The sequence below is a fragment of the Callorhinchus milii genome, unplaced genomic scaffold (genome assembly GCF_018977255.1).
Source record: "Callorhinchus milii isolate IMCB2004 unplaced genomic scaffold, IMCB_Cmil_1.0 Scaffold3, whole genome shotgun sequence".
NCBI classification, from domain to species: Eukaryota; Metazoa; Chordata; class Chondrichthyes; order Chimaeriformes; family Callorhinchidae; genus Callorhinchus; species Callorhinchus milii.
In genome coordinates, this window is record NW_024704744.1 from 40,547,097 (window position 1) to 40,574,783 (window position 27,687).

Here is a 27,687-nt window from a genome sequence, read left to right on the forward strand (position 1 = left end):
CTTTATTTATATATATATTTTTTGACTGTCAATCTTGTCTCTGAATCAGAGGGTTTTGAGTTCAAGATACATGTCAGTACTTCTGAGCCCATAGATTAAGTACATTGCACATTATAATGGGTCCATGATTCTCCAGTACAGTGCTGGGGGTGCTCTGCATTGTCAGAGGTGACGTCCTTCAGATAAAATGTTAAACCAAAGTCCCATCTGCCTGTTAAGGCGGATGTTAAAGTTCCTGTGGCACTATTTGAAAGAAAAAGTAAGTTCTCCTGGGCCCTGGCCAAAATCCCCTGGATAAAATTGGTCATTGGCTGTTTGTGGGATATCAGTATCCAAATTGGCTGCCATGCTTTGTTGACAAAATATGCAGTAATCACAAATACTGTAAAGCACCTTGGGACATGGAAAGGTTTATATCAAGTGCAAGTCATTATTATGATAGTTATCAATGGAATTGGTCAGCAGAGGTTTTGGTTGCATTTTGATATTTTTCCAAAATATAATTTTATCCTGGAAATACATCTTTGGCTATTTTCTAAATGATTGAGTGCGTTATTGAGTGTGTGGTAAAGTGTTTTTTGTCCAATGACTGTCCAATGTACCACCACACTTCCAGTAATTGCAGATCCACAGGACACCCTTGTTAAAAGTGTTACTTTTAACAAGGGTGTCTTGTGGATCTGCAGTTACCGGAAGTGTGGTGGAACATTGGACAGTCAGCTGTGACCACTCTTGCGAGTGTTTCTAGTGTGAGAGTAATTGAGCCTGACTGGTTTCTTGAGCACAGATGCAGGAAGCCAGTCAGTCTGTGCCAGAAGCTGGAAGTGAAGACAATGGTGACCTGGAAGCAGGACAGGTGGCCATTATTTTACACATACCCATTATAATGTGCCGTATTTTTGGGGGGATCAAAACATGTTGCCCTGAAGAATTTTACAGATCAGAAACAACTCAATCAGCTCATCACATCTATTTGAATTTCCCCCGCTCACTCCCCATACCCTTTAATATGGTTCTTTCTTGAGCATTTATATAATTCCCTTTTTAAAGAATTTATGGATTCTATCTCTATAAGGGTGTATATCATTATAAGCATACAACAAAAGATCTCTAATGTTAGCAATAGTTGAATGATAAACCTCATAATTCTGAAAGACTGTTAAAGATATTGAAGGTTTCAATTGGATGCATATGATGGCTAAAATTTATAGGCAGTGTATCACAGATAGCTTTTTAAGTTTGATAAACTATTGCCACACATGGAAAACATTTGTACAGCTGGATGAGAATAAAAACAAGATACAGTTAAATCTAGAGGATGATCAAACAGATGAGTGTGACTGCACAATGTAACTGGGACAATCTGTGATAATAAAAGCAACGTGAATGTTGTAACACAGTCATATAAAACAGGATTTTCAAAAACACATCTATATCGACTCTGATCCTTTGAAAATTCTGCAAACTATAAAAGATTATATTGACCTCAAATTTATCCTGGTACAAGAAAACAAATCTGAATTAAATAAAGTGACCGCTGAAGTATTTGAATTTTACATTTTCTTTTTTATTTTGGTTTGCACAAAATGTTTCAACCAAAATCGGTATTAAAAAGCTTCAAATAATAATGTACCTATTATGTTCCTTGTACATTGGGCACTTATGTAAAGATTTCTCACTCTGTACAGGGCATTTAGAAATGTTGCAACTCTTTAGTTGACCTCATTTTCATTCTTTTAGTTGGCCAAATTTAAAGTAAGACAGGATCAATATCTGGTTAGCAACAGCATTGAAGATTGATGGTTTACAGCATATAGACTGAGATGAACAAACATTCCAGGGAACATTGGTCCCTGTGCTTTGGGCAGGCCATGAACAAATAACTTTACAAAGATTGTGTTGAAGTTACTCTAAATCATGTTAAAAAAATACGTACGCCTTTTCATCATATAGCAAAAGTTCCAACATATTTCTTTCAACATATTCAACTCTTCCCTTCACAAGCTGCAGATCATCCAAAACTCTGCAGCTCGTGTACTCTCACGCACCAGGCTCCGTGACCCCATCACTCCCACTCTCACCCGACTCCACTGGCTCCCCATCCCCCAGAGGATTGAGTTCAAGATCCTTGTCCTCACCTTTAAGGCCTCCATTGCCTTGCCCCCTTCTACCTCTCTGACCTGCTGACTCCCTACCAACCCGCCCGCTCCCTTCGCCCTACCATCGGTGGCCAGGCTTTCAGCCTCTCTGCCCCCCATCCCATGGTCCCTTTGCCTCGCTTCCTCCCTTGCCTCCTTCAAGGCCGGTCTCAAGACCCTTCTCTTCGACCGTGCCTTTGGTCTCCCTCCCACCTCTCTGCCTTCCCCCACGCTCGGGCCCTGACACCTGACTGTTCAGCACTTTGGGACGTCCTCCTGACGTGGAAGGCGCTCTATAAATGTAATTTTGTTGTTGTTGTTGTATTTCCCTGATTATGGACAGCTCTTGCAGTGTCCAGATTGCCCTTAGGATTGGTTCAAGCATTTTAATTTAGACCTCAAATAGAGAGGGCAAAGGGGATTTTCCTGTATCAAGTAGTTTCATTCAGTCACAGGTGACAGCCTGTTATTTTGCCTTTGGAGCATCTTCTGCACAGTCACTGCTTTCTATTCATCTTTGGCTAATGCCTGAGTTCTCACATCAACTTGTTCCAACACTTTCAATATGGAGCAGGATATCTGACTGTGTGTTTGAGCAGTTGCAGTTTTCTTTGCAATGTGTTCCTGAAGTATATTGAGTAACTTACCCGCAAATTTAAGATGGAACTGGTTAGAGATTTGGCTAAAGAAGCAATTAACGAGTACAAGAAAGATGCCAGAGAAAGGGTAGAGAGAAGATTTACTGGGATGATACCAGGCATGAGCGGTTTGACCTGTGAACAAAAACTAGAGGAATGCAGTCTATTTTGAGAACAGAGCAGCTTGAGGGGAAACCAATGGGGTATAGGTGTTTAAAATCTTAAGGGTTGAAGTAGATGGGGAGAAATTATTTCCACTAGTCAATGAGCCGATGACTGGTGGGCATCAGTTTAAGATTTATAGGAAGAGAGGAAGGGGGGGGATTAGGAGAATCTCTTCTCGTGTTAGGTTGTGGAACACCCTCTCTGCTGGGTTGGTGGTGGTTGAGGCAGGATCCATTACAAGCTCTGAAGAATGAACGACAACAGCTTGGACCTTCGTGCAGAATAACATCTCAGAACATTGTCCTCGGGGATGGGGGCCAAGAACCGGAAAAGAGGGAGGGGAGGGGAGGGGAGGGGAGGGGCGGTGACAAAGCTGCGCTCAAAGAGGTACAACAACAACAACAACAAGATTCCATTTATTAGACTGGATACCTACAAAGGAATAAGTTGCAGGGCTGTAAGGAAAAAATTTTAAAAGGCAAATGGGACTGAATGGATTCAGGCCAACCCACTCAACCGCACGGCCAACCCACTCAACCGCACGGCCAACCCACTCAACCGCACGGCCAACCCACTCAACCGCACGGCCAACCCACTCAACCGCACGGCCAACCCACTCAACCGCCCCAATCAGGTGCAACAGGAAGAGACCAGAACTCCAACTCCCAGAAACCCAATCGCCCCCGCGCATGTGCACTAACCCAACCGGAAGCTCCAGAGGAAGAGAAGCAACAGAGTGAGATAGTGTTTACACAATAGTGACAGAGAGAGAGAGAGAGGCCATACACAGAGAGAGAGAGAGAGGCCATACAGAGAGAGAGAGGCCATACACACACAGCGAGAGAGAGAGGCCATACACACAGAGAGAGAGAGAGAGGCCATACACACAGAGAGAGAGAGAGAGAGAGGCCATACACACAGAGAGAGAGAGAGAGGCCATACACACAGAGAGAGAGAGACAGGCCATACACACAGAGAGAGAGAGAGGCCATACACAGAGAGAGAGAGAGGCCATACACACAGAGAGAGAGAGAGGCCATACACACACAGAGAGAGAGAGAGAGGCCATACACACACAGAGAGAGAGAGAGAGAGAGGCCATACACACACAGAGAGAGAGAGAGAGGCCATACACACACACACACACAGACAGACAGACAGTGGTTACCAGTACCCGGTGTCGGGAGGACCTGACCCGGTGCCTGTGATGAGCCTCCGGGGGCGCTGACAGGAAACACCCGAAGATGCTGAGGCCCCCGACACAGGCCTTCCCCGCGGCCTCCTCTCAGCAGCGGCTGTCGGGGGGCACTGACCGCAACAAGGTGAGACCCCCCCCACCCCAGCCCTGCCCCCCCCCCAGCCCTGACACTGACCCCCCCCAGCCCTGCCCCCCCCCCAGCCCTGACCCCCCCAGCCCTGCCCCCCCCCCCCAGCCCTGCCCCCCCCCAGCCCTGCCCCCCCCCGCCCTGCCCCCCCCCCCAGCCCTGCCCCCCCCCCCCAGCCCTGCCCCCCCCCCAGCCCTGCCCCCCCCAGCCCTGCCCCCCCCCCAGCCCTGCCCCCCCCCAGCCCTGCCCCCCCCCCCAGCCCTGCACCCCCCCCCAGCCCTGCCCCCCCCCAGCCCTGCCCCCCCCCAGCCCTGACACTGACCCCCCCAGCCCTGCACCTCCCCCAGCCCTGCCCCCCCCCCCAGCCCTGACCCCCCCCAGCCCTGCCCCCCCCCCCAGCCCTGACCCCCCCCCCAGCCCTGACCCCCCCCCAGCCCGGCCCCCCCCAGCCCTGACCCCCCCAGCCCTGACCCCCCCCAGCCCTGACCCCCCCCCAGCCCTGACACTGCCCCCCCCCCAGCCCTGACACTGACCCCCCCCCAGCCCTGACACTGACCCCCCCCCCCCAGCCCTGACACTGACCCCCCCCCAGCCCTGACACTGACCCCCCCCCCAGCCCTGACACTGACCCCCCCCCCCCCCAGCCCTGACACTGACCCCCCCCCCCCAGCCCTGACACTGACCCCCCCCCAGCCCTGACACTGCCCCCCCCCCCCAGCCCTGACACTGCCCCCCCCCCCAGCCCTGACACTGCCCCCCCCCCCCAGCCCTGACACTGCCCCCCCCCGCCCTGACACTGCCCCCCCCCCCAGCCCTGACACTGCCCCCCCCCCACCCTGCCCCCCCCCCCAGCCCTGACACTGACCTCCCATCCATCAGTCCTAACACTGAAATCCCAACCCTCAGCCATAACACTGACCCTCAGCCCTGACATTGCCCCTCAGCCCTGACTGACTGACCCACTGGGGCTGACACTGCAGTAATTCCATCCCTTGTCAAACTCAGATCTGAGGATGTGGACCCTCTTGAATCTGCTTGACTGTCCTGTTTGTTTACCCAGTTTTCTGAAACCTTCCTGTGACTCTGGATAAAGTGGGTGAAATGCGGCAGCCAATTGCGCACAGCAGTGTCCCACAAACAGTCGTGGTTTGAAGTGACCAATTTATTATTGTTTTATTTTCTTGAGGGATTATTATCACGTGTGTGGAGTAAGGAAACTTGCCCAGGGTTTGACCCTGCTGGGAATCAAACCCAGGTCTCCCATTTGCAAAGCGGGTGCTCTAACCACTGAACTACAGGACACCACCTATGCCTTTGGGAGAGAAAGAGAGAAAATTGACTTAAGGGGTCGATCGTAAAGCTCACACAAGTTCACTCCTGTTACTAGTTCTGCAAAATTTTTTGAGTTGTGGAAGGTAAAATGTTGAGATTTATGTTTTTCTAGAGCAAGGCTGAACTACGAAGCTGTTAGAACACATGGAGTAATGCTTGTTTTTAAGAATGAGAAGAATGCGTCAACAATAACAACTTGCATTTATCATAGCATCCTTCACATGACTAGTAACATGGAGCGTTTAACCAACGCATGACTTGATACCGAGCCGAAAAGGGAGGCTGCAGCAACCAATGACAACAAAATTATTTTGTAAACATGAATGAGTGTGTATCATGCCACGTGACTACGACTTGATGTGGCGTGGTCAAGCAACAACCCGGTTCATTTGTATCTACAGTATCTTGGTTGCCACCATTTCAGGTTTGGTAACGTGCAACTTGTGTTGTGAATGGGTTGTCTGGAAACGTTTGGAATAAAACCTGAATAGCAAAAGTCTTTATTTGAAATACAATAATTCTATTTCTATTCACATGTGTGTAAAAATGAAACATTACATGTTAAGCTATTTGTGTTTAATCATTTAGAAAACAATCAGAACTCCATATGATTCCGTGCACTGTTTATTTTTATTGGGGTGGATTTGTTATTCTGATTAACGTTGTGGTTAAGATGTTTTTTGGTATATTTGTAACAATTGTTTTGTGGTGCAATAGCTTCTTGTTGCTCAGTTCGGTCAATGAATCCACGACTGTTTGTGTTATCTTACGATGCAGTAGCTAAGAGGTCCAATCATTCTAGTTAACTGTAACACTGAATTATAAGGAAGAAGTTCTCCTGTTAAGGCAGAGGCCATAAATTCTTTAAAGGGAATTAGATTGTTGTTTGTAAAGGAGGAATATTAAATGATTATGTGAAGTGGGTAAGAGAGGAAATGGATTAGGTAATTCATGTGGCGAAAAACACTAGTGTATATTTGATGGCCGGATGTCCTGTGTCTGCGTTATAAAGTTTGATGATGTTAGTATTTGTTGAATTCTCCTTTAAATGTTGCTTGTGGCATAAATTATAGAATAAGTACTGTTTGAGTGCCATTGTACATTTTAGGAAAACGGGGCTCTATCCTATTTTAAAATTGCTGAGGGCGGATGTCACAGGCTCAAGCTTTGGACTGGGATCACATGCAGGAGTGCTGGAAGGCACAAGTTTTTCCTCATGATTTGGTTTAGAAGCTCTTTAATTCAAAATCTGTACTTGCAAAATACAACTCATTATACCCTATCACATTGACCTGGTGAGAGGAATTAGATTAATACTCGATATAATGGGAAATCCTATTATAAACACGTAATGAAAGGTTTGCTGGTATCAGCAATTGGTTGGCGATGCACTTGTGCTCTCTTTTTCCAGTAAACATTATAAGGTGGACTAAAGTCTGTTTAACCTGCAGACATGTCATTGAGGATCTGAGGAAGTAATTCACACTGGTTCTCTGTCTCTAGACTGAGCTCAGTGACCTATTGTAGTGTGGCCAGTATTAGGGAAATTTAAGTAAAATAAAGCTCTGTTGAGGAGGAGAGAAGGGAAAAGTAGGTTATTTACTGTTACATTTTATTTTTACACTTGTATTTACCATTAACTACAAAATATAGTCGCTACACTTCGTAGTAAATCCTGTGAAGCACTTTGGTCCTCCCGAAGCTGAAATCTTTCTTGATGCAATGCAGTGATCATATAAAGGTATTAATCATTGTACTCGTTGCCCCACATACCAATACATGTTTTTTAAAAAGATATTTTAATAAATAACATTCTGCCTTTACTGTCTTAAAGCGAATATATGGTATACTCGTTTATCTGAAAATCCCTGAGTGATATGAGGGATGATTTCTGCATACTTAATGATCACCTGACATCCACACATGCATTTTTCATCCAAGTTCACTGACAGTATTCAGAGTGGGAATTTTTGCCGATTCTTTTATTCTCTCCCCCCCACCCCATTTTCTACTTTAAGGGAACTGTGATGAATAAATACACTCAACTGCTGACTTGGCTGATAAAAGAATAAATTAAATGAGTGAAAACATCTCACCAATATTTTTATATGTATGTGATGTGGAGTGAGTAATCTTCAACTTGCTTGGAACATCATTACAGCAAGTTTCTTTGGAAACTGAGGACCAAAGTGCTTCACAGGATTTACTACGAAGTGTAGCGACTATATTTTGTAGTTAATGGTAAATACAAGTGTAAAAATAAATTGTAACAGTAAATAACCTACTTTTCCCTTCTCTTCTCCCCAACAGAGCTTTATTTTACTTAAATTTTCCTAATGCTGGCCACACTGCAATAGGTCACTGAGCTCAGTCTAGAGACAGAGAACCAGTGTTACAGGCAATTGTAACCCAGGATACATTACTGAAACTAACCATTTGTGCATATTTTTGATCTACTCTGTTAAATCTGATAAATAGTTATCAAGTTTTTATGTGAAAGCACTGTTTCGAGATTGCTTCATTGCTACTTCTTTTCACTACCTAAAGGTGCAATTGAAGCCTGGCCGAAGTTTAATGGACTGGATCCGGCTGACAAAGAGCGGCAAGGACCTGACGGGGCTGAAGGGAAGGCTTATTGAGGTTCCAGAAGAAGAACTTGCTAAACACAATAAGAAAGATGACTGCTGGATATGTATACGAGGTGGGACAGTTGTTTTTGTTTCTTTGTGTATTGTAGGTTCATTTTCCTGACTTATGACATTGTTTGGATGTTTTGATTTGAGGTATACTTTAGGGGATGTGGGAATCTGACTTTTGTTAGGTTGACAGATGCAAAGTAACACTCACAACATCTTATTTCAAGAATGTAATACTTTGTGAATGTTTATTTTTCAGCCTTGCTGCATAATTTTTTATTCTTGACGGAAAATTCATACTTTTTTAGTATTCATCGGCTGCATGAAAATAGGTCTTTATTGTCTGGCTTTATCTTTGTTGATTTCTTTCTTTGATTGCAGATTGTGGCATTGTCACAATTTCAAATCTGGATAGTTACATCTAACTGTAATTATAGTAGGTGTTTATGTGGAAATATCAACCTCTTGACGTTGCCTGCACTATATAAATACAAGTTGTTGTTCAGGACTTTGAGGAACTTCCTCTATTACAAAATAATTGTCACTGTTTTTCAAGTGTTTATTTAACAAAAAAACTCGCTTCAGATCAGCTGTACTTTCCAGTTGCTCTTAACAAAGCCTTATATTGAGTTTTTTTGGATTGAGTCCACACTTTTACAAGTAACTTGACAAATTAACCAAAAGTTTGAGTTGAGTGCTCTAATTATGCATGTTTTATTGATCTGTATCTGCACTCTGTTGTGGACACAAGGGGGCATGTATGATGTTCTGAACTGTAGTATGTCATACTTTTGAATTATATTTGATTCTGTAGGAATTGCTTAACACGGGCAATATTGAGAGAGTATTTACTATCTGATCATTTTATTCTCTTGTGTCTCCTAAAAACTGAATTTTGCAAAGCTACATGGGGATTGGCCAAAACACAATATCAAACTATCTTTCAATTGTTGCATTAGAAACTGTCTGTGCTCATGGATTACTAGTGTCAGATGTCCTGATGAAGTTCTCCATTTTATATGAACTTCCTAATGGTTTGTGCTGTTTGCCTTTGAAGGTATGGTTTACAATCTGACCCCTTATTTGGAATATCACCCTGGAGGAGAGGAGGAGCTCATGAGAGGAGCTGGAATTGATGGAACTGAGTTATTTGATCAGGTAAACTTAAGTGGCGCATCATTTGAATAAACTCAGTTTTTTTCTCTCTGATTGAGTTTCTCTGAAAGGTAGCCTAGTAGGTTGAGCAGCAGACTTGAAATCAGAGGTTTTTGTATTTAAATCCCCCTGAACCTTTTCCCATTTCATGGTTGAAGTGAATATCACACATAAATATAGAGTTCTTTTGGAGGTAGGTGCGGAGTGTCCCCCTTACATTGACTAGTTCTGAGTTGATGCTATTTCACCTCAGATGAAACTAACTTCTCGCTTTCCAAGGTTCACATCTGCAAACAATTACATCCTCAATGTAATCTTGCCATAAAATGCGACGTGCCACAGGAGGGAGCCACTGAACTACGATAGTTCAGTCATCAAATAGGTTTTCACATCTCTGTTAGGCACTGCAGAATTAAATAAGTAAATGTACAAAGCTTTGATTAGCTAAACGTTTTTTGTCATTCGATTTTCGATCCATGTCCCAAAATGTGTATGAAAGGTAAATTGAGTAGACAGATTAAGTAGGGGATGGTGGTAGATTGATGCAAATTGGATGTACTGATTGAAAGATGTTTTGAAAATAGTAACTGAAATTACAGTCCACTACATGCAAAGATTTCAAAATCCTCTGCCTTGCATTTCAAAACGAATTAGCCAACCTTCTGAATAATGAGGGAATAAGATGTTAGTTTGATGATGGAGCAGGATTGCAGCTAGATGTTTTTTATGAAGTCTTGTCCTGACAGAAGACTTTGGATAACGACAAATGGAGCAATTGGTTGCTTCTCATGTTACATTGCATTCCTAAACATGATTTATCCTGAGTAAGATTTCTCACAGAGGATTGAGTAATAAAGTGGGTTTCAAAGATAACTATGTTAACTGAGTCAAGTCCCTGGGTAAGAGGCTGGCCAATCCTGTAAAGTGTGCTATATGGATTACTCTAGGATGAAGTAGTTTACAGATGTTTTGTGGAAAATTGCATTTAATGCATTGTAAATAAACTGGTTGATATTGTAAAATATATCCAGTGTTATAGTGCTGTGTTAAAACAAGGTATTTTTTGAGAGGGGATGAGATATTTAAAAATCATAGGTACAAATTTCTGTCAATCTAACTGGATCGGTTGATTTGACCATCATTGCCTTCACATTTCAGATTCATCGTTGGGTCAACTATGAATCCATGTTAAAGGAGTGCCTTATAGGGAGGATGGCCTTGAAGCCTGCCTCTATCAATAAAGGTAAATCTCCCTTTTTTTTGCTTAAGAAATGGAAACATCCTCCCAGCAGAACTGTGGCAAATGAGTTGGTGGAGGGAGTGTAGAGAATGAAAACAGTAGAGGGGTTAAAAGCTATTTATTGCTAGTGTTGATGTCAGGGCCTCACTTATCTACAGTGAGAAGCTCTGTGATAGACTCTGTCTTCAATTACTTTTTTCTTTTAAAAATAAAAATGAAGACGTTTTGAATTTATCTTGAACAAATGTATATCCGTATGATCTCCATAATAATGTAATAACAACAGTGATGTATTTCTTTAAAAAATGCTTTTAATATGCACAGTCATCAATTCTACATCTCAGGCAGGTTCAGTGAAGGATAGTTTTCAGGAAAGAAGGTAAGTCACAGCTGGAAAAAGGTGGTATAGGCTAAAATGCTAGTCATGTAACAAATGCCCTAAAGCTGTATAGGTGGGTATTGTAATAATAATAATAATCCTTGCATTTGATATAGCGCTTTTCACGTCGGGAGGACGTCCCAAAGCACTTCACAGAACACACAGTAAAGTGAATTGACTGTATATCTGTGGGCGAACGCAGCAGCCAATTGCGCAAAGCAATGTCCCACAAACAGTCGTAGATTGAAAATGACCAATTTATTATTGTTTTTTGTTTTGGAGGGATTATTATTAGGCGTGTGGAGTAAGGAAACTTGCCCAAGGTTTCGCCCTGCCTGGAATTGAACTCAGTTCTCTCGCTTGCTAAGCGAGCGCTCTAACCACTGAGCTACAGGACTCCTCATGATCCAAGAGTCTTCTTTGTCTGTGATGTGTGTTTGCCAAATACTTTGCACAGTATTGTACAGGAGGTTCTGTTATCATAGCAGCTATCACTGATATAAAATGATCTGTCAAGTTCAGTTTTTCCAAACTATATCACTCAAAGTAGAAGGTGGTAATCCAATGTAAATTAAATAAAGAATTTATTTCATGTACCAAAATACTTTCCCTTTGGACAAATTGCAAAATACTGTAGACGCTGCAAATCTGAAACAAAAACATAAGTCACTGGGAACAGTGACTTCTGCTCTACTTTCCCTTTGAATTCTGGCAGTTTCAAAATTACCATTGTGTGAAGGCCAGACCAGGAATTAAACCTGCAACATTTAGTTTATAGCTTAGTATGGGTGAAAAAAAACAGGATTGTTGAGGCAAATTGCGGCCTTAGCTGAAATAAAGCAACTCAACATAGTCAGAAATCAAATCAATGACCTTTTTGTAAGTGCTTTACATGTTGGGCCATTGGGGAAGTTTACATCTGGTTTTATGATCCATTTTCTGTTCTGCCACTTCGTCAAGGGACAGTAAGATAGATCAGTATCCCTTTTATTTATAAACAGGATAGTCCTGTGATGATACAAAAACAGAAGTCGCTGGGAACACTCAGCATGTCAGACAGCATCTATGGAGAAAGGAAAGTGAATCAACGTTTTGGGTCCATGACCCTTTGTAAGAACCCAGGCATGTTGGGAGGGAGAGGCTTTTAAGGCTTTTAACAGAGAGGGCAGAGGCACAGCAAGAAAGACAAAGGAGAAACTGGGATAGGACAGGATGATAGGTTAAAGAGATATTAATGATGCAAAACAAGTGGGGATTGCAACAAAATAGGCAGATCAGCGAGAGAAATGGTGTGTCTGGGACCCAGATGATGTGGTAATGGTCACAGAAGAGGGGGAAGGTGAGCCGTTAAGTCTGAAATTGTTTAAATCAATATTGAGGCTGTAAGACCCCTAGCAGATAAATGGCATGCTGTTCCTCGTGCTGTGTCTCATTGGAACAGTGTAGGAGACCGTGGATGGAGAGGTCAGAGTGCGAGTGGGAGGGAGAGTTGAAATGGCAAGAAACCGGAAGCTCAGCATTGTGTTTGCGGACAAATCGGTCACCTAATCTGTGTTTGGTCTCCCCAATGTAGAGGAGACCACATCGTGAGCAGCGAATACAGTAAACTACATTGGTGGTAGTACACATAAATCACTGTCTCACTTGAAATCTGTGTTTGGGGCCCTGGACAGTGGTATGGGAGGAGGTGAATGGGCAGGTATTGCATCTCCTGGGCTGGCATGGGAAGGTGTCGGTGGGGAGAAGAGCAACTGTTTGTTGGTGGTAATGGAGAAATGAACCAGGGAGTCATGGAGTCCCTTTGGAATGCTGAGAGGGGAGGGAAAGATATGTTCGGTGGTTGGATCTCAGAATTATTTGTTGGATGTTGAAGCTGGTGGGGTAGAAGGTGAGGACTAAAGGGATCCTATCACGGTTCTGGGAAGAAGGAGAATGGGTGAGGACAGAGGTCCGGCAAATAAGGCAGACACGGTCAAGGGCCCTGTCTACTACAGTGGATGGGAATCCTCGTTCAAGGACAAAGGAGGACATTTCAGTTGCTCTGGTGTGAAAGGTGGCATCGTCAGGGCGGAGGCGGAGGAACTGGGTAAAGGGAATGGAGTCTCTACAGGAGGCGGGGTGGGAAGAGGTGTAGTCCAGGTAGCTGATGATGCTTTCCTAGCTGGATGAGCAAGGCTTTGTTTAGATGTCACTTATATACTGTACATGCTTGAAACACAAGAAATGTCAGCAGCGATCTGGCAACCTGAAAGTCAGCCATTTTTTACGTTTGCATTGTAGTTGAGGCCAGAGATATTGGTTCCCAGATGACTGTGTTATAACAGGTTGCCCCGCTTGTGTGTTTGCATAAAAGTGTGTGTGTGTCCATATAGTGTAATGCACTCCATAATTATAATCTTTTGTTTATTGCCTTTCCGTGAAGATTGGAAAACATTTTTGTCAAATGTAGATTTTGGGACAGTTTACACAAAAAATGAATTTAAAATGTTATACTTACCATCCAATTTGAACATTGGCAGTCTGCAATCCATTTCCACATAACGCATGCCTGGAGAAATAACTGTAAATAGGAGTCTTGTTTCCATTACTGTATGCTTATTACTGTGTAGTTCTAGTTGATTTTCTCAGGCTATCAATAATTCATTTATCTTTCTTCCCATTGGAGAGCTACAGGGTTTTTATATGCCTGGCCATGACTTAGTCCTTTTCATGATCTGATAATCATCTCTCTGTTCATGAGGTGGTGATGCAGACATATTTATGACTTTGTCATCTGTTTTTCTTACTTATCATTTCTTAATTTATTGAAGTGGTGTTTCACATTGCTGGCTATGATGCAGTCTCTGTTCCCTTATGGCATTCTTGGTTCCTGTTGTGACTATAATTTTGATAGCGAGCAATACCTTTTCTTAATCTACATTTATAGGATCTATAAATTTACCGGTATAAACCATTGTTTGCATAGTTGAAACTAGATTGCTATTTCATTGACAATTATTTTGACATTGTGACAATTGCTATGTGCAATTGGCTGCCATGTTTTGCCCACAAAATATAGTCAATTAACTTTACAGTGTAATAATAATAATCCCTCCAAAAAACCAAAAACAATAATTAAATTGGTCATTTTCAATCTACGACTGTTTGTGGGACATTGCTGTGCGCAATTGGCTGCCGCGTTCGCCCACAAATATACAGTCAATTCACTTTACAGTGTGTTCTGTGAAGCGCTTTGGGACGTCCTCCCGACGTGAAAAGCGCTATATCAAATGCAAGGATTATTATTATTATTATATTATATATTCTGTGGAGCGCTTTGAGACATCTTGAAGACATGATAGGGCACAATATCAAATGCAAGGATTGTTGTTTATGTGCATTTTTGTAGAAGTCAGAAATAGATTACTGAAAACTATAAATGGTGTCATTTTACAGAGGTAATAAACTGTGGAACATTTTTTTATTTGTTGGTCCACGTGGTCTCGCTGTGTTAATTATGACTTCTATTTTCATCCTTAACAGTTTCTGATCGATCTCGTGTCAAAATGTCAACGCGGACATTACTAAACGGTATGTCATTAAAAAATAAAATAAACCCCTTTAAAATGGATATGATTTAGCCCTAAATTAACTTCAAGAAGCTAAACCAGCTATCACCACATATTTTATTATCAGCCTTAATCCTTTGGGTGCTGCAGGCCTATGCATACTACTGTCTGGCTGCTGACTAGTTCTGGACTTGGTCACTTCATGCACTGCGAAATTGAGAAAATCCAATAAAATATTGAATTTAAAAGGTATTGGTTTAAAGAGTGCTTAAAAATTAAGCTGAATTCTAGAGGACTGTTATTTAGAGAAAGTGACTATAGGATGTTCATTTACTTCTCTTCAAAGTCTGTTTCACTTGAATGGACTACGTCATAATATTTAAATGTCTTTTATAGGTGCAAGTGTTCCAGGTGCTGGGTTTGAGAAAACATTAAGAGATGTTTCACTGAGGTAGGCATTGTATTTGTTTTCATTGTGACTCAGTCTGTGAGGATACTGTTCTCTAAAGATCTAATGTTGCAGAAGCAATTTCTGGGCTTCTGATATTATCCACAATAGAGATGAGATATTTGCAGAGCAAAGTTCAAATTATTTAAGCCTTATCTCTTGTTCCTGTATGGCAATGTGTTAGCATTCCATACAGTAATACATAAGCTTAATCCTGTGCACAGAAAATATCTTGCATCTTATAAGATATTAGGGGTTACTTTGAACCATGTAAAAATTGTGCACAGATGGTTTGCACAAAGCGCCCAATACATTTGTACAGAGGGAATTATATATGTTATTAAAAAAAATTGTATTATCCACAATAGAGAAAAATTACGTAATGAACTAAAGATTGGATGTAAATGTTCCAGCTCAGCTATCTGGCTTTTTCCATGGTTTTAAGCTGGTGGTGGGCATGTATCTGCTAGTTCTATTGAGGGTCAGTAACTAGGAAGGGTATTTATTATAATAATAATAATAATTTCATTTATTATAAAAATTTGCCTTATGGAGAAACCTTTGTAGCCCTCTTTGATGTCTCCATTAGAAACATAGTTCGGAGGTAATAACACATTTCAATATCTTTTAAATTCAATATTTATCTCTTGCTTGCTTTACTAATGCACACATATTTGTGCTACTCTTGTAGTCCTTGATCTGCAATATGAACATTAGGAATGAAGTATTAATATTATTTGTGAATCAGTTACTTTCATTTGTAAAATTTTTCCTGATATTTATTTACTATTTGGAAAAATCCTGATTCTTTCCATGCCAGGCTAATGTTGGAAAGGGCCAAAAAGGGCCTTGTTTTGTTTTGTTTTGAACTTACTTACCACACTATTCTTTAGTTCTTCTGATTCTCAGTTCATGGAAATTTTCCATTTCTGGCAAAGCTTCCCCTTCATTGACTCTTTTTGTTAGACTTTCAACAGTTGTGTTAACATGCCCCCCCCCCCCCAAAAAAAAATTGCCATCCACATGCCTCACTTAGATTAGAATATTTTGTAGGGCTATCTTGCCTTTCTTGCCATTATTTTCACCATCCCAGATTAGACAATTTTTTATACTATGATATCCTTATTTTCAAAGTTGAGTCATGCTTGTGTTTTTACTTAATTCTTATTTAACCTATGAATCTTCCACTTAAAGCCCTCCACTTCAATATTGCCTAACTTTGTACTTTTGAATCATTTGATTTTGGAAATGCAGCTTTAGGTTCAGAGTTGACAAAGAAACAAAATATTATCAATCCATCCCTATTTTTTAAATGTTACCAGGTATGAATGGTTTCAGACTGAAGATGCAGTCACAGTTGTTATATACACCAAACAAAAGGTATGTGTTTGATAATTAAACCACTTTTGATGCTTGATATGTTGTGTAATGCCGGCACACATTCTTATCGCAGAGTAGATAAAACTAGTAATCGTCAAAAAAGAGGCATTTATGTTTTGGGTGGGGAAGAAGCGAAGGAAAGAGGCTCAGACTATATTAAATATTTCTTAAGTCAAATTAAACTTGGTAAATAATGAGTGACGATTATCTTATTGAGTATAATAATAATGCATTTGCTATGCTGCCTTCTATGCAGGAGGATATCTCAAAGTGCTTCACAGAATATATTGTAAAGTATTGTGACTGTATTTTGTAGGAGAATTACTTAGCGGGTAGGATGAAAAGCGGTTGAAGTGATGGTAAACTAAGTCTTGCAAGGCACTTCAGCAAACTATTATCTGATATGTATCACAAGTGAATACGTAAGGATGGTGTACTGTTACTTTTAGAGGGCTTGTCGTGGTTGTACAGTGCTCGTCTGTGTATGAATCGCTCGAAAATCTAAATAAATTCCAAATGCTTTCTTGATAGAATGAGTGACAGAATGAATGAAATCCCTGTTACAAGAACCAAAGATGCTGTATATTTTTATTTGAGTATTTCTGCAGAATGGGCAATGAATTACAAAGGAAAATTAATGTTATGGAAATGAAAACTCACATTTCTTATTTCTCTGTGATTTAAATTATTTGCCAGCAATACACAAGGTATCCAAAATCAAGTGTTAAGGATGTAAATTGTAATCTCGTTTTATTATTAATGTTGTAAATAGGTACCGTGCTGAATATAAAAATCCTTTGTATAAAAAAGGAGACATTGCCTAGAAACTTTGCATGATTAATCAGTATTAGGCACATTTTGATTTGTGTACTGGTGAATTAAACCATTTATTTGTGAATGTCTTACATTCATATGGTGGCAATCTTAGTATCACGTATACTACATCATAGTATTTCATTCTACAAATGTCAAAAGCAGCTACTTTTACCTGGGCTTGCAGCCACCGGTTAATGGTTCTTCCAGACAGCACATCTTGTATTGACACTCAATATATGGGAATCAACAACAACAACAAGATTACATTTGTATAGCGCCTTTCACGTCGGGAGGACGTCCCAAGGCGCAGGACAGAGTACAGCATTTCAGACCCGAGCTGCGGTCAGGGGGGAGAAGGGAGGGGAACGGGGGTGGCCGATGGCATGGTCGAAGAGGAGGGTCTTGAGGCAGGACTTGAAGGAGGCTAAGGAGGGGGTGAGGCGGAGTGACTGGGGAATGGAATTCCAGAGGTTGGGAGCAGAGTGGCTGAAGGCTCTCCTGCCAATGGTGGGGCGGGTGAGTCGGGGGATGTAGAGCCGGCTGAGCGGAGGGAACGGGCGAGTTGGTAGGGAGTTAGGAGATCGCAGAGCTAGGGTGGGGCGAGGCCATGGAGGGCTTTGTATGTGAGGACCAGGATCTTGAACTGGATCCTCTGAAGGATAGGGAGCCAATGGAGTCATTGGATTAATCCCACTTTTGCAATCACTTCATAGTACATTGCATAGTTCCACAAAGGTACTGTGCCACCAAGCTGAAACATCAACACTAGAGGCCTAAAGTAGAATCTCAACTGCAGCCAAACTGAAAGGAGTACTTAATGTTCTAATTTTATGCTTAAAAATGTACATAATATCATATTTTGGGGAGAAATAGCACTAAACAATTAATGATTACCTGTTCACAAATGTCTGTTTTCCCCAGCAAAATTTTAGTCTCTAACTTCTGATGATAAAATGGGAGCAATTGTCAGCCTGGCTCAGTGGTAGCACACTCACCTCTGACTCAGAAGGTTGTGGGTTCAAATCTCACATTGGGACTTGAACTCAAAACAGTGCTGGGGGGGGACTGTTACATTGTTGGGAGTGCCGTCTGTCAGATGAGATAAAAGTAGTTTCTCCTGGCCAATTATCTCCCAAATAAAAGCGGTCATTCATTTCATGGCTGTTTATGATATTGCAGTGCGCAACTATGCTGTTGCGCTTGACTACAAGTGCACAGTCATTCCATTTCCCGGTAATTCCTTTGAAGCGTTTGAGACATCTTTCCAAAGTGATAAGGTGCTTTACTAAATGCAAAGATTATTATTATTATAGTATCAGTACTGTAGCAGTCCATTCGCTTTATTAATCCTAAACTGTATATCTAAATCCCATTTCCCTGCTTTTCCCCTAGAGCCTTTTCGATTGCTTTTTTTCGAAAGCTATTCTAATTCCCTTATATGAGAAGTACTGTACTCATTAGTTCTCAGTAACCATAAATATTTAAAGTTCTTTACATTCACCTGAACCTGTTGACCTCTCTTCCTACTTTCAGGTCCCTTCTGAAGACCTTTCTTTTCGACCGCGCCTTTGGTCACCTTCCTCCCCCTCCCCCTGGCTCGGCCCCAGGATTCGTTACTGTGAAGCGCTCTGAGACGCCATCCGGTGTGGAGGGCGCTATATAATCCAAGTTGTTGTTGTTGTTGACCTGTTAATTATGGAAGCTTTTGATTTGTGAAATCCTCTTTCACAGGATATTAATTCAGATTCCGTGATCATAGATCTAGCGGAGGGTGTGCTAAGAACAGAGGTTCGCCTCGAAGAATCTTCTTATGTCTTTCACATGAGTAAGTATTCTCTTCCTTGATACTAATGGTCAACTGGAACAGAAAGTGAGTGACAAAGCAGTCTTAACCTGGATTTATTATTTGCTATTGATTCATTCCAGTTTTTAAGAACTGTGATTGTGTATTGCCTAAAATACATTTATTAAATCAAGAGTGAAATTGTTTAGAGACATGTTTTTGTGCAGTTTATTCTTCTTTCCCTTTTTTTCCTTTTGTTCTCTCACTCCCTCTCTGCTTCTCCAAGAAATGTTCAACTTATTATTTTAAGCAGTCCATTTGTTCTCCGTCTTTCTCTCTCCCTCCTCTGTGACCCCTCTTCCAAGACACATTATTAAACCTTTTCTAATTAATCTAGCCATTTATTATTTCTATGAAATGTGATTTAAATTTGGTTAGAGTATAAACATGATTTATCCTGGGAATAATACAGCTCTTGAAATCATCTCTTAAGGTATTTTCAGGAGCAGGACTCTGAATCAGATACACACAGTACCCTTGACCAGTGATTTGTTGTATTATTCTAGGGTTGAATCAACACTAATAGTTTATTGGGGAAAGGTTATTGAGATGTGTTCAATGAAAGAGGCTTGGCACTAATTGCATTTGACTAAAGTCAAAATGTTTTTTGGTATTCATCAAAAGGAAGTGGCCTCAAATATAGCAGAAGTGAAATAATAACTGGTACATAGAAGCTCCAAGAATAGTATTTACAATTGTTCAACTGTCTTTGAATGAAAACTGAAGAACAAGGTTGCAGGACCTCTGCCCAACATAGGCAGAGGCAGCAGTTTGTTGAATAATCGAACAGCAAACTCCAAGGTTTCGGGACAACAGCTGCTGAATACAATGCAAAATTAAATTTGTAAAGCACCTTTTGTGTCGTCGGGAGGACATTCCAAGGCACTAAACAGTCAGGGAATAGCGTTACCTAGAGTCTGGGTTTGTCTCTCTGTCTCTTTGTCCTTCTTGATTTCTCTTCCGCCTTCGGCAGTGTTGGTCACTCTTCTTCTCCAGCGCCTCACCTCTACTGTCAGCTCCACCTTCACAGCTCTGTCCTTGCCTTGTTTCATTCTTACCTTTCCATCGTCTCCACTTTGTACCCACTAACAGCTTCTCCTCCAGCCCTCGCATTGTTACATGTAGCGTTCCTCAGGGCTTATCCTTGGTCCTCTCTTTAATATTTACGTACTCCCACTCATGATGTGGTCCAAAGGCATGAAGTTAACTTCCACATATGTACGGATGATACCCAACTCTATCTACCTGTCTCCATCCTCGACTCCCGATGGACTGTCCATCAGACATCAAGTCGTTGATGAGAGTTAACTTTCTACAGTTTAATGTTGATAAGATGGAGCCCTTCTGCTTGGCTCCTGTCAACATCCACACCTGTCATTTAAGCCCTACATCTGTGCCATGACTTGGTCTGCCTTCTCCCACCTCCGCAACATTGCTCACCTACGCCACTGCCTCTCCCCTCAGGATGTTGAGACCCTCATCCATGTTTTCATAACATCCAGGCTTGACAATGCTAACTCCCTGTTCGCTGGACTTCCCAATTCTTTCCTCCACAAGCTGCTGATTATTCAGAACTCTGCAGCTCGTGTCCTCTCCCACACCAAGCTCCGTGAGCCAATCATCCCATCCTCTTCACTAGCTTCCCATCCTCCAGAGGATCGAGTTTAAGATCCTCATCCTCACCTTTAAAGCCCTCCTCGGTCTTGCTCCTCCCTACCTCTGAATTATTAAAACTTTACTAATCCTGCCCTCTCCTTCCGCTCAGCATGTCCCCTGCCAAACCATCGGTGGTTAGGCCTTCAGCCTTTCTGCCCCACCCTCTGAAACTCCACCCCAGAATCCCTTCACCTCTGCCCCTGCCTTGTCTCCTTCAAGGGGTGTCTCAAGATCTTCCTATTTGATTTGGTCATCCTCCCAACCCACCTCCTTGTAATCCACCCTTCTTGATTTTAACCCACAATTTAGGTGCAAACCTTTGACTGTCCAGTGGTTTGGGACACCCTCTTGACACGAAAGGCACTATATAAATGCAATTTGATGTTGTGAACACACTCACATTTCCTTAGTATCCACCCTGATTGGAATGTCCTGGGAAACAATCCTCCATATACAATTGATCATAGCTGTTTTAGGAATATTGCTATGCACAAATTGCCTGCCATGTTTGCCTACAAAATATAGTCACTACCCTGACTGCAACTGCAAATGCTTCTAATCAATCAATTAATGAGCTGCTCTAGAAAGTTGAAAACATTTTATCGGTCCTAAAAAAGCGACTGTTTTTGTGCTCAAGGTTTAAAAAAACAGGTTCTCCCCTGACTCAGTTGTCTGTCAGTTGAAAGTGACTCACCTGAGTAAAAAGCAGAACCTTATTTTGTGTATCTTGAAAAGAAAAATCTCAAAGTTGAGACCTCTTGAATAAATATAGATCAGTCAGTGTCTTCACATCCATTTTCTTTCTTACAGAGTTGAGTCATGAAGTGCAAGAAGTGGTTTCTGGTATGTAGAATATTTAAATAGTTGCTAATAGAAATTATTTAAATTGATTATTCAGTGGCCAAGCAATTTTTATATTTGTCTCAGACTCTTCAGTGGCTCTTCTAAAATTGTTACGTGACATAAATCGATATCTGAAAGGAAATTTGCTAAAATCCTACACAATAACCTAGCGAAAATTCATCAGCTTTAAAAGACTTCTTTCTACTAATCATCTGCGATGTATTTTATTGTTGGAGGTGTTTATATTATAAAGACATAGACATTGGCTGCACTAAAAAAATGTAGAAACTGTTTGTACGTTTCACAGCATAAGTGAATTCTATAGTTTTACAATTCTTTATATGAAAAAGTGTTTTCTGAATTCACTCTTAATTGGTTCAACTTCATCATAAATGTGTTTCTTTTTTTTATTTTGGCTAGTGCATTATGCAAACACGGTTGGAAAAATAGAATTATGCATGAAAAAAGCAGACAATACAATGTGGAGTGATCTTGGACTACCTCTAGAAAATCATGACTCACGGAAAAAGAACTCAGATCGAGGTACAAATATGGATTTATTTATTTAAAAATAAATAATATTCTTTGCATTTAGTATAGCGCCTGATCACGTTTTCGAGACGTCTCAAAGCGCTTCACAGAATATACTGTAAAGTGAATTGACAATATATTTTGTGGGTGAAACACGACAGCCAGTTGCTTTTCTTCAATCTGTCATTGATTTTTACCCGTTTCAAGTCAAGTTAACTACATTGCTACCACAAAACATTCCTATGATCCATGTATGCTGTTTTGTCTCACCTTTCTAGATTTGTGTTGGAAATCCAGATTGCTGCCACTCATTTTCTATCATTCCTGCCAACGCTACATTTTTTTGCTCCCATTTCTCTCCCGAAGATGATAAGTTGGAGGACGGTTCTACAGGCACCAGCAGACTTCTAGTAACTTGATGAAATAGCACTGTTCATATGTGATCCCATACTTGAGTGTGACCCGGTTATCCATTTTGGGGTGAGATGTCTCTAACCGAGTCGTGTACCAGCTTCGCTCCTTTCTCTCTCGCCATTCCCTCTTTGAATCCCTCCAATCCGGCTTCCGCGCGGCCCACAGCACGGAAACAGCCCTGGTTAAAGTCACAAGCGATATTCTGAACACCTGTGATCAGGGCTCCCTCTGCCTCCTTGTCCTCCTCGACCTCTCTGCCACCTTCGACACTGTCGACCACTCCATCCTCATACACCGCCTCTTCGCTTTACTTAATCTTTGCGGACCTGCCCTTGCCTGGTTCGATTCCTCTCTTTCTCACCATCTCCACTTTGTTGCCTCTAACGGTTTCTCCTTCAGCCCCCGCACTGTCATGTCTGGCGTCCCCCAGGGCTCTGTCCTAGGCCCTCTCTTTAATATCTAATAATATATAATAATCCTTGCATTTCATATCAGCGCTTTTCATGTCTTCTTGACGTCTCAAAGCGCATCACAGAATAGACTTCAAGTGAATTGACCGTATATTTGTGGGCGAAACGCGGCAGCCAGTTGAGCAAAGCAGTGTCCCACAAACAGTCATGGATTGAATATGACCAATTTATTATTGTTTTGTTTTTTTGGAGGGATTCTAATTAGGCGTGTGGAGTAAGGAAACTTGCCCAAGGTTTTGCCCTGCCTGGAATTGAACCCAGGTGTCTCACTTACAAAGCAAGTGCTCTAACCACTGAGCTACAGGTGACATCACCCGCAGACATGGGGTCAACTTCCACATGTATGCGGATGAGACCCAACTCTATCTTTCTGCCTCCACCCTCAACTCCAGGACCACTGCTGTCCTGACAGACTGCCTGTCGGACATCAAGTCCTGGATGAGGGCAAATTTCCTACAGTTGAATGTGAACAAGACTGAGGCCCTCCTGATTAGCTCCCACCAGCGCCTCAGCACCTCAGGCTCTGGCAACATCAACCTCCATGGTTACTCACTACAACTCACCAGCCAGTCAGGAACCTGGGTGTCTTGTTCGAGCCTCAACTATCTTTTCTTCCCCACATCCAAGCCATGACCCGCTCTGCCTTCCCTCACCTCCATAACATCGTCCGACTCCACCACTACTTAACCCCTCAGCCACTGAAACTCTTGTTCATGCCTTCATCACCTCCAGGCTCGACTATGCAAACTCCCTGCTTGTCGGCCTTCCCAACTCCTCCCTCCACAGGCTGCAGATAATCCAGAACTCTGCAGTCCGTGTCCTCTCCCGCACCAAATTCCGTGACCCCATCTCCCCCACTCTCGCCCGACTCCATTGACTCCCTATCCTTCAATCCAAAATTCAATCCTTGAATCCAAAATCAAGGGAATTCGCTCCGCGGTCACTTCCCCTCCAACATCCACCCACCCCCCCACCCCCTCCCTCCCACACTCCGACTCCTACCCATCCTCCCCTACACACTTTCGTACCCGTTTCCCCACCCTCTGTCACCAAACTCATCCTATCCCTGAAACCCACCACCTGCTCCCTTGACCCCATCCCCACTCCACTCCTTATCTCCCAGCTCCACCTCCTTGCCCCACATATCACAGACATCGTCAACCTGTCCCTCTCCTCTGGCTCTGTTCCCATTCCCTTAAAAACTGCCACCATCACTCCCACCTTGAAAAAACCCTCCCTTGATGCGTTGCAGCTATCAAGCTACCGGCCCATCTCCAACCTCCCCTTCCTGTCCAAGGTCCTGGAACGAGTTGTCGCCTCCCAGCTGCGCTCTTTCCTCTCCACCCATTCATTATTCGAACCCCTTCAGTCGGGTTTCCGTGCTGCCCATAGCACAGAAACTGCCCTGGTCAAGGTCACCAATGACATCCTGACCATCTGTGACCAGGGCTCCCTCTGCCTCCTCGTCCTCCTCGACCTATCGGCAGCATTCGATACGGTCGACCACGCTATCCTCCTCCACCGCTTGTCCTCCCACCTCAACCTTCAAGGCCCTGTCCTTGAGTGGTTTAGGTCGTACCTCTCCCACTGTCTTCACTTTGTTTCCACGAATGGCTTTTCCTCCACCCCCCGCACTGTCTCGTGCGGTGTCCCTCAGGGCTCTGTCCTCGGTCCCCTCCTCTTCACCCTCTATATGCTCCCCCTTGGTGACATCATCCGCAGACATGGGGTTAACTTCCACATGTATGCGGATGACACCCAACTCTACCTTTCCTCCTCTACCCTCAACTCCACGACCACCGATGTCCTGACAGCTGCCTGTCCGACATCGAGTCCTGGACGAGAGACAACTTTCTTCAGCTCAACGTGCGCAAAACTGAGGCCCTCCTGATTGGCTCACGTCAGCGCCTCCGCACCTCAGGCGCTGACAGCATCAGCATCCAAGGCTGCACTCTCCACCTCTCAAAGCCAGTCAGGAACCTCGGGTTCTGTTCGACCCTGAGCTGTCCTTTCTCCCTCATATCCGCGCCACAACTGGCACCGCCTTCCATCACCTCCGGAATATCGCCAGACTACGGCACTACCTCACCCCTCACGCTGCTGAAACTCTGGTCCACGCCTTTATCACCTCAAGGCTGGACTATGGGAACTCTCTCCTCGCCGGCCTTCCCGGCACCTCCCTCCACAAGCTGCAGGTCATTCAGAACTCTGCAGCTCGTGTACTGTCCCGCACCAGGCTTCGGGACCACATCACTCCCACCCTCGCTCGCCTCCACTGGCTCCCCATCCCCCAGAGGATCGAATTCAAGATCCTCATCCTCACCTACAAGGCCATTCACGGCCTTGCTCCCTCCTACCTCTCCGACCTACTATCCCCCTACCTACCTGCCCGTACCCTCCGTTCCTCTGGCTCCGGTCTGCTCCACATCCCCCGCCCCAACCGCCCTACCATCGGTGGCCGGGCCTTCAGCCTCTCAGCCCCGAGGCTCTGGAACTCTATCCCCCAGTGCCTTCGCCGCTTCCTCCCTTTCCTCCTTCAAGGCCGGTCTCAAGACCTTTCTCTTTGACCGTGCCTTCAGCTCCCCTCTCGACTCTCTACCCCCTCCTCGCTCCCTCCCATCCCTCCCCTCACCCTGACCATTTCCCCCCTGCTCGGGTCCTGACCCAACTGTACAGCGCCTTGGGACGTCCTCCCGACGTGAAAGGCGCTATATAAATGGAATCTTGTTGTTCAGAGGATCCAGTTCAAGATCCTGGTCCTCACCTACAAAGCCCTCCATGGCCTCGCCCCAGCCTACCTCTGCGACCTCCTAACCCCCTACAAACCCGCCCGTTCCCTCTGCTCTGGCCTGCTCCCCAACCCACCTGCCCCACCATTGGCAGGAGAGCCTTCAGCCACTCTACCCCCAACCTCTGGAATTTCATACCACAGTCACTCCGCCTCGCCCCCTCCTTAGCCTCCTTCAAGTCCCGCCTCAAAACTCTCCTCTTTGACCATGCCATCGGCCACCCCACTTCTCCTCCCCCCCCCCTCCCCAACCCCAGCTCTAATCTGAAATGCTGTACTCTGTCCAGCGCCTTGGGACGTTCTCCCGATGTGAAAGGCGCTATACAAATGTAATCTTGTTGTTGTTGAAGCCTGAGCTGTACATATTGCAGCTGAGGGCAATGGATCAGAATCAAACAGGAATCAAGTATTGTTCACGTATTGAAAGAATCTGTGCTATGACTATTGTATTGCATTTGCATTTGACTATTGTAGCTTCCACACATGTTCATCTCTTGTAATTCTTGCTGTTTTAATGCAAGCTGTTTTCTCAATACATTTAAAAATAACGGCTTTGTAAAATCAAATGTGGCGGTATTATATAATGTGTTCCAAAAAAGATACTTGGCGCTATATTTTCTGAACAGTAGAACTAGTGCCACTTAATGTAATAGGTGCACATAATCTAGAAAAAAAGTGTGTACTCTGTAAAAACAATGACAGTTTGGTTAAAAGCCTTTGCAGGCTGGGGAGGAGGTTGAAAAATAAAAGATGGGATATTTCAATTTTCTATTGAATGTTTATATTAAAATGGTGACTTTTCTCTCCTCTCCTGCAAAGGTCTTTTTTACCGGAAATGCAAGCTACTTTCAAAGACAGATGTCACGCACGACACCAGACTGCTTTGTTTTCAGCTACCTCTTGGATGTCATCTAACAGTACCTATTGGACAACACATTTACCTCAAAAATAGTATTCATGGTAAGTTAAAAGCACAAAAATCATGTAAATATACAACACTATTTTAATTTAGAATTAAGTAGATAGGGATAGCTATTAGTCAAGATAGTTTCTCATGCTGATTAGGTCAATATCGTTTGACTCTTTTGGCTGTCTACATCCCCATGCCTTTCATTAAAGTGGCACTTTCTTCACCCAGAGAGGTTTTGTTTGTTCATAAACGCATCATGCAATGGTGTAGAATGCTTCACCAAAGTGGTGCATGGCAAGTGAGAGGACCCGGGTTTGATTCACGGGCAGGGGAGGCGAAACTTTAGGCAAGTTTCCTTACACCACACGCTTTTCTTTACCTAGCAGTTACTAGAAACCTGATTGTTAGACGATTGCAGATCGCTAACCTGGGTTAATAATGCCTCCAAAACAAAATGTCACTCAATCCACCACTGTTTGTGGGCAAAGCACAGCAGCCAATTGCGCACAGCAGTGTCCCACAAACAGTCGTGGATTGAGTGACCAAATTATTATTTATTTTTTTTTTTACGGATTATTATCCCCGGAAAAGCAATCCACCAATCGACTAACAACCAAGGTTCCTACTTGTAGGTAAACAGAGGCGTGTGGAGTAAGGAAACTTGCCCAACATTTCGCCTGCCGGGAATAGAACCCAGGTCTCTCGCTTGCGAGGCGAGTGCTCTAACTACTGAGCTGCAGGACTCCATACTTTTAACTCATTTTAAATAAACAAGTATGGTATCTTCAGTTTATCAGAAAGCATGGTTTTTACTCTTATTTTCCTTTCTTTCCTCACATAGATACAGAAGTAGTTAGGCCTTATACTGCTGCACTGCCATCCTTGTATCCAGAACCAGAGGACAACAGTCATTTCCTTACAAATATATATTTAATGATAAAAATCTACCCCCATGGCGTATTCACACCATTCATTGACAGTCTTCAAATTGGTAAGAATTTTCAAAAACAAGTTCTCCAATCCTAATGTTCT

The 27,687-nt window shown here is 43.1% G+C and overlaps 1 protein-coding gene across 4 annotated transcripts in view; it reads left to right on the forward strand.

Moving 5' to 3' along the window:
- The first annotated feature begins 4,082 nt into the window (after positions 1-4,082).
- Positions 4,083-27,687, forward strand: part of LOC103178427 (cytochrome b5 reductase 4-like) — a 47,060-nt gene continuing 23,455 nt past the window's right edge. For all 4 annotated transcript variants that reach the window (XM_042333197.1, XM_042333198.1, XM_042333196.1 and 1 more), the window contains exons 1-12: positions 4,083-4,263; positions 8,146-8,299; positions 9,292-9,392; positions 10,548-10,632; positions 14,531-14,578; positions 14,953-15,007; positions 16,327-16,384; positions 18,932-19,025; positions 21,510-21,542; positions 21,963-22,085; positions 26,565-26,705; positions 27,497-27,646. In XM_042333197.1, the coding sequence (XP_042189131.1) occupies positions 4,186-4,263; positions 8,146-8,299; positions 9,292-9,392; positions 10,548-10,632; positions 14,531-14,578; positions 14,953-15,007; positions 16,327-16,384; positions 18,932-19,025; positions 21,510-21,542; positions 21,963-22,085; positions 26,565-26,705; positions 27,497-27,646 (1,120 nt within the window). In that variant the 5' untranslated portion in view covers positions 4,083-4,185. The remainder of the gene's footprint in view (positions 4,264-8,145; positions 8,300-9,291; positions 9,393-10,547; positions 10,633-14,530; positions 14,579-14,952; positions 15,008-16,326; positions 16,385-18,931; positions 19,026-21,509; positions 21,543-21,962; positions 22,086-26,564; positions 26,706-27,496; positions 27,647-27,687) is intronic.